We start from the raw sequence: 13,290 nt of genomic DNA, 5'->3' as shown, positions 1-13,290 counted from the left end.
AAAAAGTAGCATAAAGGAGCAGAAGGATGTTTTCCTCACCAAACCTTTTCAATCGCTATTTTCAAAATCCATTTTATAAACAGATTCTCATGTTGTTTGTTTGTTCATCTAAATCTCAAGGGGGCGTGTTGGAGATGTGCTTTGGATGGGGCTAGGGTGGGCTTATTATTTGGACATTTTTCTGCAATGGATGGAACGTAATATAGAGTATGTCCGAGCACAATTTGGACATTTGAGGCTATACTTCTTTTAATAACAAATGCCCAAACCGACCAGATGACTGCTGGCAGGATTTGTATGCATGACCGCTGCTTACTTCTCCAGTGGTCACTAACTCCCTTTCACCCTTCAAAGATGTGAATGAAACATTATATACCTATATCTGACATTTCAGATATTATGGCTAGTCCTATTAAAGCAGCAAGCAGATTCCTGGAATAGCCTGGTGGCTGGTGTAGTAAAACTATAGAGATGGGAGATCAGGCCCATATGCTACACTAACTACTACATTTATGGTGGACTATGTGAGCCTTCTAAACCTCACCCTACTCCCACCTTTCTTTCATATAGGTATCATCTGCAGGCAATTGTTGTGGTGTACAGTTGGGTACAGTTTTGGGTGGGTTTTGGAGGTCTCCCCATACAATAGTGAGATGTGTACCTGGGACTTTTTATGTCAAGTTCACTGCAGTGCCCCACTGCTCTGCTGGGATGTCTATGTGGCGAGTCTGTTAAAACTGCTGAACACTCCTACATCCCAGTGTTTTGTTTTGTGTGATTTTTTTAAATTGGATGTTTTGTTTTTGAAAATGGTTCCAAAAAATTGACGACCTGAGAACAAATACATCTGAGAAATGGCCATTTTTGAAACAAAAATACATTTTCTTGTTTGAAAATGGTCATGTTCACTACTGGATTTTTGTTTGTGTTCCACAACACTTCTAAACTTGGATTTAGATGTCATATTGAAAATGCCCTCCACGTAACTTTGAAAGTCTAAGTGCTTTGAAAATTTTTTCATAATCTAATTAGAAATTGTATTCCTTTTATCATTTTTATAGTGGAAGGTTACCTGGAGAAGTCCTACTTGCCCCACTCCAGTGTCTCTGATTTGCAAATCACAAATCTGGTAACCTTAACTTCAGGGAGCGCTTGGAAGGTAAAATTCCTAGACATAAGAAATGACTACTTTTGGAGTAATTAGTCCAGGTACTAATAAGAGGGAGAACTTAGTGGATTTCAGAGCACAGTATCAGTAACAATGGAAATCTACTGTAGCAGCATTTAATTTTCAAAAAGGCAACTATGATAAAATTAGGAAAATGGTTAAAAAGAAGCTAAAAGAATCATCTACAAAGGTTTGGACTTTAAATCAGGCATGGGCGCTGTTTAAAAATTCCATCTTGGAATTCCAGACCACATGTATTTCACGTGTTAATAAAAGTGGAAACAAGCAAATGTCAGCCAACATGGTTATATCCTTCAAAGAATGGAAAAAGGATTTGAATAAAGAAAGTAAGAAGCAGCATAACCACTGACAAGTTAGATGCAAAGCAATGATAAAGGCTAAAAGAGATTCTAGTGCAATATGTCTAGTAGACTTGAAACGTAGGTCTAAGGTTATGGACACAACTAGATGAGTCCTCAAAATGTAAGGCTATGGCCCTACAATTCGCCAGAGATCCTGGGTTCAGTACTCTTAGAGGAGGTTCAGCAGGAAGTGAAATTAATGACAATGACAGCCAAGAGTGATTGCATAAAATATATTGTGTAGAAATAGGCTTAATGTAACAGAAATGCAAAGCTTAGTAGAAAGATACATTAAATATATGCTTGGTACTAAAGTACAGAAAAATATTCTATTATAGAGATAGAAATAGGCTTTTACAAGTGCAGAGTTTATAGTTAGATTTAGAGGCTGCTTCTGTGTGTATAAAATAGAGAAAATTGAGAGTTTAACTGCATGAATAGGTGAGGTGTGAGGTCTCTGAATAGGTGAGGTGTGAGGGGCTGAGGGGGAAAAGAGGCAGAGAAAGAGAGAGAGCCAAGGATCAAGAAAGAAAGAGAGAAAAGCCCAAAGAGAGGGGATGAACAAAGCTCCAGAGAGAGAGTTAAGGATTTAAACTTTCTACATAGTTTGAGACGTATTCTAAAAATAGCATCTATTGGTGTTAAATAGTGGTAAGGGAAGGTGTGTGAGGTGTGAAAGACTGAAGGAGAAAAGAGAGAGAAACTGTCCCTTGTAGATTTGAGTTTCTGGTAGTTTCCAGTATCTTTCTGTGACAGTGGCTCTTGATTGACCATAACTGTCTGTCTTAGAACATGCAGCTGGGGTCATTCTTTATCTTAACAGCACATTTATTGAAACTGTGAAACCACCCAGCCTTCTATTAGGGCTAATTTAGAAATAATTCCCGAGCCTGAATGACCAGGAGCTCTATGGTATCTGCATTGACATGCCCAAGATCAGATCTGTTTAATATCATTTCCCATAGGCCTTTGTTGTCATTGGTTAGGCCAGGGGTGTCAAAGTCCCTCCTCGAGGGCCGCGATCCAGTCGGGTTTTCAGGATTTCCCCAGGGAATATGCATAAGATCGATTAACATACAATGAAAGTAGTGTATGCAAATTGATCTCATGCATATTCATTGGGGAAATCCTGAAAACCCAACTGGATTGCGGCCCTCGAGGAGGGTCTTTGACACCCCTGGGTTAGGCCAGCAGAGAATGCTGACAGCTAGTTGCTTGCAGAATGCTGTCAATCATCTTTGAACTCCGCCTCCTTCCTAGGCAGCTGCTCCTACCCGCTCAGCATTCCTCAAGCAAGTTGTTCAGAAGTGTTTCTGCTCAGTGGTTTTATTATTTGGGGGTATTTCTTTCTTAATGTTCAGTTGGAAGCTCAGTGCATAGAGTTAAGGATTAGGGACTTGTATACTGCCTTTTTGTAGTTATATAACCACATTCAAAGGTAAGAACCTAATCTTTCTATATGAAGAGAAACTAGCTGTAGAGACAGTAACTCACAGTAACAACCTTTCCAGGTATATCAGAAGCAGAAATTTGATGAGGGAATCTGGGGGACCATTAGCTCATGATGGAATAAAAGAGCACTCAAGGTCATGGCCACAGCAGAGAGACTGAATGAATTCTTTGCTTCAATCTTTACAGAAGATGTAAGAGATCTTACCTGTACCAGAAATAGGTTTCAAGGGTGGCAATGTGTAGGAACTGAAAGAAATTTCAGTGAACTTGGAAGAAGTACTGAGCCAAATGGACAAATTAAAGAGTTAGTAAATCACCTGGACCAGATGGCATGCACCTAGGGTACTGAAAAAACTCAAACATTAAATTGCTGATCTGCCATTAGTGATCTGTAATCTGTCATTGAAATCTTCTATAGTACTTGAAGATTGGAGGGTGGCCAGCATAACACCAATTTTTAAAAAGGGTTCAAGGGATGATCAGGGAAATTACAGACTGGTAAACATGACTTCAAGGCCAGTAAATAGTGGACACTACTATAAAGAATAAAATTACAGAACATGTGGACAAACATGGTTTAATGTGAAGCATCAACATGGATTCAGGCAAGGGAAGTTTGTTCTCACCAATACTCACGTGGATTAAAAACTGGCTGGCGGATAGGAAACAGAGAATGGGGAAAAATGGACAATACTTGGACTGGAAAAGCGTCACGAGTGGAGTACAGCAGGGTTCGGTGCTTGGACACGTGCTCTTCAACATATATATAAATGACCTGAAAATTGGTACGATAAGTGAGATGATTAAATTTGCAGACGATACGAAGTTATTCAGAGTAGTGAAGATGCAGGAGGATTGCGAAAACCTGCAACGTGACATAAACACACTCGAGAAATGGGCTGCGACATGGCAAATGAGGTTTAACATGGATAAGTGTAAGGTGATGCATGTCGGTAACAAAATTCTTATACACGAATACAGGATGTCCGGTGCAGTACTTGGAGAGAGCCCCCAGGAAAGAGACTTGGGAGTATTGATCGACAAGTCAATGAAGCCATCCGCGCAATGCGCGGCGGTGGCAAAAAGGGTGAACAGAATGCTAGGAATTATTAAGAAGGGGATCACGAACAGATTGGAGAAGGTTATCATGCCGCTGTACACCCTCACCTGGAATATTGCGTCCAGCACTGGTCGCCATACATGAAGAAGGACATAGAGAAGAGCGACTAAAATGGTTAAGGGGCTGGAGGAGTTGCCCTACAATGAGAGATTAGAGAAACTGGGCCTCTTCTCCCTTGACAAGAGGAGACTGAGGGGTGACATGATCGAAACATTCAAGATAATGAAGGGAATAGACTTAGTAGATAAAGACAGGTTGTTCACCCTCTCCAAGGTAGGGAGAACGAGAGGGCACTTTCTAAAGTTAAAAGATGATAGATTTCATACAAATGTAAGGAAGTTCTTCTTCACCCAGAGAGTAGTAGAAAACTGGAATGTTCTTCCGGAGGCTGTTATAAGGGAAAACACCCTCCATGGATTCAAGACAAAGTTAGACAAGTTCCTGCTGAACCAGAACGTACGCAGGTAAGGCTAGTCTCAGTTAGGGCACTGGTCTTTGACCTAAGGGCTGCCGCAGGAGTGGACCGCTGGTCTGACCCAGCAGCGGCAATTCTTATGTTCTTATTTGCTTAATTTCTTTGAAGGCATGAATAAACATATGGATAAAGGTGAACCAGTTGATGTAGTATATCTAAATTTTCAGAAAGATTTTGACAAAGTTCCTCATGAGAGACTCTTGAGATAATTCAAGATTCACAGGATAGAAGGCAATGTTCTCTTGTGAATTAACAATTGGACAGAAAACAATAGTAGGATTAAATGGCCATTTTTCTCTGCAGGAGGGTGAATAGTGGAGTGCCTCCTATATGTTATCGCTCTGTTCCACCTGTTGTATGCCTCCAATGTGTTATCACATTGTTACTCCACTAATTGTTTGAAACTAAGTGTGTTACTTATCCTATGACCTGTCCTTAGCTTTCTGGGAGGACAGGCTATAAATCAAAATAAATCTGTACTGGGACGAGTAGTATTTAACATATTTATAAATGATCTGTAAATCGGAATGACGTGAGGTGATTAAATTGGCAGATGACCCAAACATTTTCAAAGTTATTAAAACGCATTCTTGTGGAAAAATTGCAGGAAGACTGAACATTCAAATGGCAGATGAAATTTAATGTGGATAAATGCAAAGTGAGTCGGAAGAATAATCTGAAGTTCTGATCTGAAGAAGGGTTACCTTTGAAAGCTCATCACAAAATGTGTTGTTATTCTAATAAAAAAAATTAATCTTATTTTCTTTACTATGTTTCATTTTATTTCTATTTATTACCTTTAAAAAGTGCACTAACATGGCTACCCTACCACTTTATTGAAGAATAATCCAAATCATAGTTACCCGATACTAGGGTCCACCTTGGGAGTTTGCACCCCAAAAAAAGATCTAGGTATAATTATAGACAATATGCTGAAATTTTCTGCTCAATGTGCAGAGCTGCCAAAAAGACAAACAATGCTAGGAATTATTAGGAAAGGGATGGTAAAAGAGACCAAGAATGCTATAAACCTCTGTATTGCTATCCATTGTATGACATCACCTTGAATACCGAGTTCAGTTCTGATTATCATATCTCAAAAAAGATAGAATTAGAAAAAGTTCAAGTGGTCTAAATTTTAAATGTGATGAGACTTCTCTCGTATAAGGAAAGGCTAAAGAGGTTATGACTCTTCAACTTGAAAAAGAGATGGCTGAGGGGGGAGATATGAATGAGGTCTACAAAATTCTGAGGTGTGAATCTTCTTTTTTTTTTTAAGTCTTTCAAAAAGTACAAAGCCTAGGGGACACTCAAGTTACATGGAAATACTTTTTTCACTCAACAAATAGTTAAGCTCTGGAACTCATTGCCAGAGGATCCTGGAGGAAAAGTCTGTAGTCTGCTGTTGAGATAGACATAGGAAGTCACTGCTTGCCCTGGGATTGGTAGCATGGATTGTTACTATTATTTGGGCTTCTGTCAAGTTCTTGTGACCTGGATTGGCTGCTGCTGGAAACAGGATACTGGACCATTGGTCTGACCCACTATTGCTATTGTTATGTAGTTCTCTCTTTCTCCCCACACCTTTTTCACATCTAAGTTTTAATATAGAACTGTGGCACACTAAAGCTGTGGGACACAGGGACTGCTTTACATGCCAGAGGAATGTTCTCTTGTTTTTTGTTGTTGTTGTTGTTTGCTTTTTAATGATCAAATCCCGATAATAAATGCTTTGAAAAGCATTTGTCCAAAATAGATTGTAGTTCTTAATGGTTTGGGCTCTTTTTAAATGATGCAAATTAGATTTAGGGTTCCTTTTACGAAGGTGTGCTAGCGTTTTTAGCGCACGCACAAGATTAGTGTGCGCTAGCCGAAAAACTACCGCCTGCTTAAGAGGAGGCGGTAGCAGCAATGCCGTGCGCGCTGTTCTGCGCGTTAAGGCCCTAACGTGCCTTCGTAAAAGGAGCCCTTAATGCAGTGTACTAAAACATATAAAAGTACAAATCTAATGCATTTATATAGGCACCAAATAAACTACATGCAGACCTGTTTATAGTGACCATATGCAGTTCAATAAAGTAAACTTTGTGCTTTTTGCTTTTTATTTCCTCAGATTACTACCTTCAGGAAATGGCCCATTCTAAATTTGTACTGAATCTAGTAACCTTTGCCTTCGGATTGTCAATAGGTTTTACCTTTTGTTACATGCTATTCAACATACTTATAGCAGAGAAGTCCAAGATTCATCATAAAATACTTCACAATGATCCTCATGGTATGCATTCTGAAAATGACGAAAGTGATCATCTCCAGGGAGAGATGAACTTCAATGCAGATGCTGAACAGCATAAAGGTATGTATGTATATATTTATTTCATTTTCTATCCCGTCCTTCCCAAAGAGCAGACAGGGTTACAGATTAACATACATAATATACGGTTAACAGGCTACAGTTTGCCATGGTTACAGTACACGTTTTTATCCTAACTCAACTGGATGTATTTATTTAAAAAATGTATATTCTGTACTCTTGCAAATGGCCTAGGATGATATACTGAATCTATCAAACACCAACCAATATAAATCTTGAAAAACAAGGCACCACTGCAAGCCTAATCTAAGGTTAATCATATATACAATTAACCCCCTCCTGTACAAAGCCGTGCTAGCGTTTTTAGCGCCAGCTGTGGTGGTAACAGCTTGGATGCTCATAGGAATTTTATGAGCGTTGGAGCTGTTACCGTGGCAGCCGTCACAGCTTTGTGAAGGAGGGGGTAAATAAGGTAACTACATAATAATCAACAGTAACTAAAATTCTCAGTAAATAAAAAGCAATTGCTCAAAATGGCTCTCATAATGTACATTGGGGCTTATTTTCAAAACAGATACATAAAGTAACATGGTAACCTATAGTATTTTGTGTGTCTAAGCACTTTGAAAATAAGTCTCTTGGTCTCTTAACCTAGTCATTTAGTATATATTAATTCTTGATCTTATCATTTTGTCAACTTACCCCTTATTCCCTTATAAACCTCTTCTAAGCTTTTTATAATGTTTTTATTATTAATGAAAGAGAATTATATTCCTTCATATGCTTGTAAGAATAAAAATGTATTGAGCTTCTTTCTGAATTCTCCCAAATATATGGCATGATGGAACTTCCATTAATGATAGTCTCTGTGTCCAAACAAGGCTTACTCCAGCTACTCTATTAAGGGGATGCTAAACCGTCGCTCATATCATAACACTCAATTTCATCCCCACAGACTTGTATATACTTTTTAATCGATCCTTGGCTAGCTTTCATCATTGGATCATATTATTTTATCATTGGATCATATTATTTTATCTTTCTTAAAATCTTTTTTAAACCAATACTGTTGCATGTGGTTGTAAAAATGAATGTTGGAGGAGCCTCGACCCTGAAGAAGATATTTGAAACATGGACATGTCGGGAGAGGCGATCCTTGCAATCATTTAATTCCAGATGAGTAACATTATGTATGCTGCTTATTTATAATTGTTAAGAAAAGGAAAGATTTAAAAAAGATAAAATAATATGATCCAGTGATGAAAGCAGGGTTGAGCATTGAACATTGTTGAAAGCCAGTGAGGCCAGCTGAGTATCGATTAAAAAGTATATATAAATCTATGGGGATGAAATTGAGTGTTATGATATTAATGATATATTGGCCATTGTGAAAAAAAGGTACTGGGCTAGATGGACCATTTGTCTGACCCAGTATGGCTATTCTTATGGTCTTCCTAACAGGGATTCAAAAGAACCAGCTTAGAGCTCTCCAAGTAGCTCGTCAAGTTGTACTATTTTTAAAATGTATTAACCGGTCAAGTATCTGGTGAATATGGAACTTTGTAGCAATGATTGCAACCATCACGAGTTTTGAGATCTGGGGGACATGGAGCAAGACGTAGGTGAACTGGCCCATCAATCTGTTTGATTGAGGGTAGTGTGACTGGGTCTCTTAGCTTTTCAAGAGTCGGTCAAGGGGAAGCCAGTCCGAGTTCTGTTGAACAATGCAGTGGCCTACATCAATAGGCAGGAAGGTACACGCAGTAAAAGAATGTCAGAAGAGAGGCTCCTGGGCAGAGCAGAATGTTTTCCTGCTTTCAGCAGCACACTTGCGGGCATGGCGAATGAAACAGATGAGTTTCTAAGCCTGAACATCCTGGATCAGTTCGAGTGGGAACTGTCCTCAATGGTCTTTCAGCTTGGATAGAGTGATAATGGGGAATCAAGGAGTGTGAAATCCAAGGTGATAGATCACAGCTTTGGTGTTCTCTGTCTCCGTCTGCTGGTAGATGGACTTAACCCATGCGGCTGTGACTAAGGGAAAGAAAATTATCAGGTAAGACATAATCTTACCTTTTCAGACTGAAATTTCCAAGTATACAGCTGCCTATAACCATAGCCTTAGTTTTCTATGTCAAGAGTTAGAACATTATACCACATATTGGAAAAATTACCACATATCTGGAAAAGTTAAAGAGAGGTTGATTGTGTACTCAGGAAAGCAAAGATGCAAATGGATGAAAAAATAGCAAGACATTTTTTAGATATATTAGTGATAGGAAGAAATGCAAAAGTGGCATTGTGAGACTCAAAGGTGAAGAGGAGGAATAAGTAAAAGCTGATAAAGAAAAGACCAAATTGCTTAACAAATATATCTGTACTGTGTTCACAGCTGAAGCGGGACTGCAGAAGACAAACGTGAATAGGGATGGAGGAGTAATAGACCCTGATCGATTTTCAGAGGGTTGTGCTCGTGAGGAACTAGCTAAAATGAAGGTGGGGGCTGAAGGAACTTAGGAAATTCTGGTAGCTCCACTGACTGACCTTTTCAACGAGTTTTTAGAGTTGGGAGTGGTACCGGAGGACTGGAGAAGGGTGGATGTGGTCCCTCTCACAAAGGTGGAAGTAAGGAAGAAGTTGTAGAGAATTACAGGCCATAGGTCTGACTTCTGAGGTAATCAAATTAATGGAAACACTTTTAAAACAGAGAATGGTCAAGTTTCTGGAATCCTGTAAATTAATGAACTCACTAGAGGTAGGTCTTGTCAGATAAATCTGATCAATTTCTTTGACTGAGTGGCCAGAGATTTGGATAGAGGATGTGCGCTAGATGTGGTGTATTTAGATTTTAGCATAGCCTTTGACAGTGTTCCACACAGATGTCTAATAAATAAACTGAGTGCCCTTGGGATGGATCCCAAAGTGAAGTGCTGGGTCAAGAACTGGTTGAGTGGCAGGCGACAGAGGGTAGTGGTCAATGGAAATCGTTCAAAGCGATGTTACTAGTGTTGTGCCTTAAGGTTCTGTTCTTGGGCCTGTTCTTTTTAACATTTTTATAAATGGTATTGCTGAAGGGTTGTCGGGTAAGATTTGCGTCTTTGCGGATGATACCAAAATCTGCAATAGAATAGACACGCCGGATGGTGTGACTAACATGAAGAAAGACCTGGTGAAGCTTGAAGAATGGTCTGAAATTTGGCAGCTAAAATTTAATGCTAAGAAATGCAAGGTTATGCATTTGGGCTGCAAAAACCCGAGGGAATGGTATAGTTTAGGGCAGTGTATCTCAAACTGTGTGCCTCCTGAGATTTCAGGTGTGTTGCGGTACACTAGGGAGGAGGAGAGGCGCTGGCACCAGCTGACTGCCTAAAGGACATGCCTCTCGTGGCGAAAGGCACATCCTGTAGGCAATCAGTGGGCACCAGCACCTATCCTTCTCTCTGGCCCTCTTCCCTTCTAGCACCCCCCCACCGGCGTCTCAGAGCCCACCTGGAAGGTCTTTACGCACATGCGGACATCAACGATGTCATCATGGCGATATCCGTGCTCTTCTAGGTGCCTTGAGCCACGGCTACTACCTTTAGTGAGCCGCAGCTCGAGAAAGTTTGCGGAACACTGGTTTAGGGGGTGAAGAACTTATGAGCACGACAGAAGAGCGGGAATTGGGTGTGATTGTATGTGATGATCTTAAGGTGGCCAAAAAGGATGAAAACGTGACGGCGAAAACTAGAAGGATGCTAGGTTGCATAGAGATTTATGGCCAGTAGGAAAAAGGAGGTATTGATGCACCTGTATAAGACTTTGGTGAGACCTCATTTAGAATATTGTGAACAATTCTGGAGGCTACACCTTCAAAAAGATATAAAAAGGAGGGATTCGATCTAGAGGAAGGCTACTAAAATGGTATACAATACAATAAATCAATTTCTAGACTGCATAACCAGATAGCTCTATGCAGTTTACAAAAGAATAATAAGAATACAAGGAATAATCTGAGTGTTAGAAATCTAATTACCTATGAATTTGTTTAACATAGGAGATGACGGCAGATAAAGACCCGAATAGTCCATCCAGTCTGCCCAACCTGATTCGATTAAAATTTTTTTTTCTTAGCTATTTCTGGGCAAGAATCCAAAAGTCTACCCGGTACTGTGCTTGGGTTCCAACTGCCGAAATCTCTGTCAAAACCTGTTCTCAAACTGTATACTTTGGAGGAAAGGCGGGAGAGGGGAGATATGATAGAGACATTTAAATCCAATCTCAAAAAATATATCAATGTTATTAGCCTAGTGGTGAAGATACCCACTGAAGTACATTTACTAATAGTGGAGAAAAAGCCTCAACTGCATTAAAAAATGCTTTCAGAGGGGTTGGGGGCAGGGATGTAGGGGGGGGGTCTGCTTGGAAGGATGGGGTTGGGGATAGGGGTGCCTTTGTAAGCTAGGAGGACATCAGAATCCAGTCCTCTTAGTGGGGGTCCCTGTCTTGTTTAATTTCAATTCTTGTCTGCCATTTTGCATTTGTTGGTGTGCGGTTTTTTCTTGTTAATAAATACAGATTTAAACAAAAAATGCTTTCATTATCAGATGGCAACCCAGCGGGTTATAAGCTAGTTAAATTCTGTCTCATAGGCAAAAAACTCCACCAAGTACAAAATGCTGTTTTCAAAAATGGGTCAACCCACACCACTATGCACAAGAAAACAACAGAAGAACAGCAAAAAGAACAGAAAAAATGCTTAACTTATCTTCACTAGCTGGTATCCTTGCTCACAGACCGTCCACAGCTGTTCATATTTAAATCACATCTCAACTAATCCACAACCTATGGTGAAGAAACGCAGCAATTATTCCAAGGTTCTTGTTTCACTACCTAGTGGCTACATCAAGGAAATATCTCTCTCCCTCCAGCTCTGTGTACTGAAGGCTCCACGCTGACACCTGGATTTACAGCCAAGGACCTCCTGACATCACTTCCAGTTAGATAAATTTCCACTCATTTTTGATAACAGCATTTTGTACTTGGTGGAGTTTTTTGCCTATGAGATAGAATTTAACTGGTTTATAACCCGCTGGGCTGCCATCTGATATTGAAAGCATTTTTTAATGCAGTTGAGGCTGTTTCTCCACTATTAGTAAATGTGCTTCAGTGGGTATCTTCACCACTAGGCTAATAACATTGATATATTTTTTGGAGATTGGATTTTTTGTTATTATATTATTTTTCTTGAGAGACATTTAAATACCTATGTAATGTAATTGTGCATGAGTCGAGTCTTTCATTTGAAAGGAAACTCTTCAATGAGAGGACATAGGATGAAGTTAAGAGGTGATAGGCTCCGGAGTAATCTAAGGAAATACTTTTTTACTGAAATGGTGGTAGATACATAGAACAGTCTCCCAGAAGAGGTGATGGGAACGGAGACTGTGTCTGAATTCAAAAGGATCTGGGATAGGCACGTGAGATCTCTCGGAGAGAGAAATACATAATGGTTACTGCGGGTGGGCAGACTAAATGGGCCATTTGGCCTTTATCTGCCTTCATGTGCAAATGCTCAAAGCCCAGTCCAGCCCGGCACAGGGAAGAAAGAGGATCTCCCTGCACCGCACAGCCCAGCCCAGTACAACGAGGGAGGATCTTCGGGCACTGGCACTGGCAAGTCCTGGTACCGGTGCATGGTGCTGGTGCCGGTGCCCAATCGGGTAAGAGATGTTTTGCGGTGCTGGGGGGGTTGTAGGATCGCGGGGGAGGGGGGTGACGCGAACGGGGGGGAGGAGGCCTGCGCAGGCCAGAAGAGTAAGCGGGAGTGGGAGGAGGTTATAGCAGCATGCGAGGTATACGCATATGCGTGCTATATAAAAAATTTTTTACAGACATGCTTTGGACCCTTGTTATACACGCATGCGCGTTATATGCGTGAAAATACGGTACTTTTTTTTTTTTTTATAAATCTTTATTCATTTAAAAATCTTACACCAAGTGTCCAATATTCATACATAAAATTCATATAAATCACTAGACATTCTTAACAATTATTATCTAAAAACATATGAGTATCCCCTCCCCCATCCATCCCATTCATCATTAATAAACACATTAAACACATAACATACCTCCCCATCCCTATATTGATAATCTTTACTCCATGTAAAACAATTAACAATTAAACACATATACCCAAAGAATATATTGAATATTGTATATGTAAACCCATATCCCTCCCTATTTCCCCGACATTATATAAATGAACAATATAATAAAATCCCTTTCCCTCTCTAATAATTTACGGTGTATATTTCAATAATAAGTAAGAAAAAATGGTGTTTATTCATCACAAAAAGATGTCAATGGATCCCAGATTTTAATAAAAGTCTTATAATTTCCATTTTGTATAGCTAGTGA

General features: G+C 39.8%; 1 protein-coding gene across 6 annotated transcripts in view; it reads left to right on the top strand.

The window, feature by feature from the left end:
• Positions 1 to 13,290, top strand: part of C1GALT1 (core 1 synthase, glycoprotein-N-acetylgalactosamine 3-beta-galactosyltransferase 1) — a 35,637-nt gene that overhangs the window by 2,879 nt on the left and 19,468 nt on the right. For 3 of the 6 annotated variants that reach the window (XM_033931040.1, XM_033931041.1, XM_033931038.1), the window contains exons 2-3: positions 1,062 to 1,159; positions 6,691 to 6,930. In XM_033931040.1, the coding sequence (XP_033786931.1) occupies positions 6,708 to 6,930 (223 nt within the window). In that variant the 5' untranslated portion in view covers positions 1,062 to 1,159; positions 6,691 to 6,707. The remainder of the gene's footprint in view (positions 1 to 1,061; positions 1,160 to 6,690; positions 6,931 to 13,290) is intronic. The other 3 variants (XM_033931042.1, XM_033931043.1, XM_033931039.1) reach the window with 1 other exon arrangement.

Source organism: Geotrypetes seraphini, chromosome 2, assembly GCF_902459505.1.
Source record: "Geotrypetes seraphini chromosome 2, aGeoSer1.1, whole genome shotgun sequence".
Classification (NCBI taxonomy): domain Eukaryota; kingdom Metazoa; phylum Chordata; class Amphibia; order Gymnophiona; family Dermophiidae; genus Geotrypetes; species Geotrypetes seraphini.
This window is presented reverse-complemented; position numbering and strand designations above follow the sequence as displayed.